Raw genomic sequence first — 3,030 nt, forward strand, 5'->3', positions numbered from 1 at the left:
ATGATTGGAAAACATTTTTTTTCAGTTTTTGTCAACAATTTGCCGAATGATATCTCCAAGAAGAAATTATTTCTCTTGTTCCATTGGACAGGACGAATTAACGACATCTATCTGGTTCGAAAGTTGAAGAATGGAATTGTGTATATGTTTGCGTTTATACGATATACAACAAAAGGGGGAGCGATGAAGGCCATAGCCGAAATGCATCATACAAGAATAAGGGGAAAGGTAATCTATGTAGGTGAGGCTAAGTACAGAAGGGCTGTGGGAGGTGAGAACACTAGAGTAGGCAATGGGGACTTTGTAAGATCTAAAGCAGAGATCAGGCAACCTGAGAAGGGTGAAAGTTCTACGAGAGTGGAAGAAACAAAGAAGATAACACATGTTAAGGAAGACTAAGGAAATAGTTGGACGAAAAAGGTTGAAGTGCTAGTAGCAAAAGAGAATTTAGATTGGTTGTTGAGGAGTCTAGTAGGCGGAACCACAAGAGCCATGGACTTCAAAACTTTACGGAGAGCCATCGTTAATAACTTTCCCCAGGTTATTGAAGTCAGAGAACTTGGAGCGTACAAAGTCCTACTAGTATTTGATTCTGTGAGGAGTGCGGAGGAAGCATTTACCTTCAAGATGAATAGGTTCTTACAATTTTTTTACAGGGTATGGAGGTGGAAGGAATCTGAACGTAGTGAGAGTAGGAGAGTTTGGTTAGAATGTCACGGAGTGCCTTTACATGTTTGGTCAGTGGAGACGTTCAATACAATAGGCGGCTTATGGGGAGAAGTTGTCAAGTGCGACGATGTGACGAAGTCTGCCTTATCCTTCAGTGCTGGGAGAGTGTTAATTGATACCTGCATCTTTGATAAGATCAAGGAAAGGATTCATATCACGGTCGGAACTAGTGGATTTGATGTTTTTGTGAAGGAAATAGGGCGCGAAATATACGGAGATGAATGCTTGTGGGAAGACGCACACGTTAAGTCAATATGTGCAAACGCTAGTTCACAAGCCGGAGGAATGGTACTGGCGGCGGCAATGTGGGATCCGACGACTGACCTAATCAGGGTACGAGCTAATGACGCTGACGAAGATAAGGGTACAATGGTCACAACAGATATTTTTTGAATGAATGCAATCAAGATAATTTAATGGCCTTGCAAAGGCAATGGATGGCGGATCTGGATAAATTTAAGGGATTTAATGATAATGCAGATTTTGGGGGATTGGATGAATGTATGGAGTGTGAATCTGAGAAAACTGTTACACAGCTATGTTTTGAAAAAAGAAGTGGGACCAAACAGTTAGTGGAAGTTCTTCACGGTGGGGATGAGACAAATGTGGTCTTTCAAAAGAGGGAGGCCCACCAGGTGTGTACTAAAGCTAAGCAGTAGATGGGGCTTTCAACTAATGGGCTTGAAAAAGGATGTTGTATTCATGGGTTGCTGGATGGAGTCCAATCTCATCAAGTATGTGGTCCCCAAGGAGAGCTGAGTGGGATAGGAGTCCACCAAGGAGATGCGCGTGAGGCTGGGCCAGGTGTCATGCGCCCTCATGGATCTGGGCATGGGAAGAACGAGGAGGCATTTCAGGAAGCACGGTGTGCAGTCTTAGCTGGTTCGGGTCAGGAGCATCCTCGCGGGTCAGGGTTGGAGAAGCAGGTTAGGCCATCCTTGCAACTAGAGTGCGGATCTGGGCCGGGTCAGACTCCTCCATGCATTCCCGGGTTGAGGACGAACAAAGATGTCTCACCCAGGGGCGCTTTCAGCGAGAACAGCTGCGCGACGCCTCCCTTGGTGAACGAGATGAATGACTGGGGTTACCCACTTCCCTGCGCGTCGAGGAGAGGTGCTGCCGGCTGTCCTGGCGGCGCGACTGGCCGGCCTGGCGGAAGAGTGGAGGATCACAGTCAAATCCTGGTACATTGCACCGGTGTGGGAGACGTGATAACAGTGAACTGGAAAAAATTGGTTGGTTTTGAAGACGAACCGGAAGTGGAGGAAATTGTTGATGACGTAAGTGGCTGGTCTAAACATTGCTCTCAACGCACGCTATCTCCGGGAAAGTTGAGCGGATTGAAAGAGATAGAAGGGGAAAATAAAGGTATGGGTCAAGGCAATGCGACTGAACGGTGTTATGAGGATGCAGGATCAAAGGCAGAAATTGAACACGCAATACCAGATGTTGATCATATGGGTACGCAGGCAGGCCAACTAGTTGAGAACAAGGAAATGTTGAAGCTAGCAGTGGAGTCCGGTGTGGTTTTTTATGACGACGAAGAAGATCTTATGGAAATTCTACAAAGTTAGAATGAAGAAATCGCAGCAAAAAGGAAGATGGCGAAACAAAAGGAGAAAGCAAGGAGGAGCAGGCCCAAACAAAATAACAAGGTGTGTAGAAATTATTATAAATGATTTATAGTTGTTGGAATGTTAGAGGCCTAGGAGGGTATGGAAAGTGGAGTATGGTGAAAGAGTTGAAGAAAAAATATAGATTGAATATGTTAGGTTTGATTGAAACCAAGAGAGAGGCTGTGACTAGATTTGATGTAGCACGCTTATGGGGTTGTGATACGGTGGATTGGGATTTTGTGGAATCTGTTGGGGCATCGGGTGGTTTATTGTTAATGTGGGATAAATTTTTATTTAAAAGATTGAACTGTTATAAAGGGAATGGCTGGCTGTGCGTTGAAGGTGTTTTGACAAAAAATAATTTCAAATCTGCTTTCTGCTTGGTGTATAGTGCACATGTTCGAAGTGAGAAACTAGTGATGTGGGAGGAGTTAAGCTACATGGTCGGTCTTTGCCAGGTTCCGTTCTATTTCATGGGAGACTTTAATGAAATACTAAGGTTGGAAGAAAGGAAAGGCGCTACTAGTCTACCGGCATCTGCAGAGGATTTTAAGGAATGGGTACAAGATTTGCAGCTAGTCGATCTACCGTTAACTGACCGAAAGTTCACATGATTTCGAGGTCGATCTTGCAGCCGCATTGATAGGATATTGGTCAGTTTGGAGTGGCTTGAGGAGTTCCCAGA

At 44.8% G+C, this 3,030-nt stretch overlaps 1 protein-coding gene across 1 annotated transcript; it reads left to right on the plus strand.

Annotated features, from left to right (window-relative positions):
* LOC107627213 (polyadenylate-binding protein 5-like) lies at positions 1 to 399 on the plus strand. Its single transcript, XM_016330066.1, has one exon. The coding sequence runs from the start codon at positions 1 to 3 to the stop codon at positions 397 to 399; it is 399 nt and encodes a 132-aa protein (XP_016185552.1).

This window comes from Arachis ipaensis, chromosome B02 (assembly GCF_000816755.2).
Source record: "Arachis ipaensis cultivar K30076 chromosome B02, Araip1.1, whole genome shotgun sequence".
In the NCBI taxonomy this organism is placed as follows: Eukaryota; Viridiplantae; Streptophyta; class Magnoliopsida; order Fabales; family Fabaceae; genus Arachis; species Arachis ipaensis.

Excerpts from the sequence above, each read along its gene's own strand:
- LOC107627213 (XM_016330066.1), top strand. The coding sequence starts at position 1 with ATGATTGGAAAACATTTTTTTTCAGTTTTTGTCAACAATTTGCCGAAT.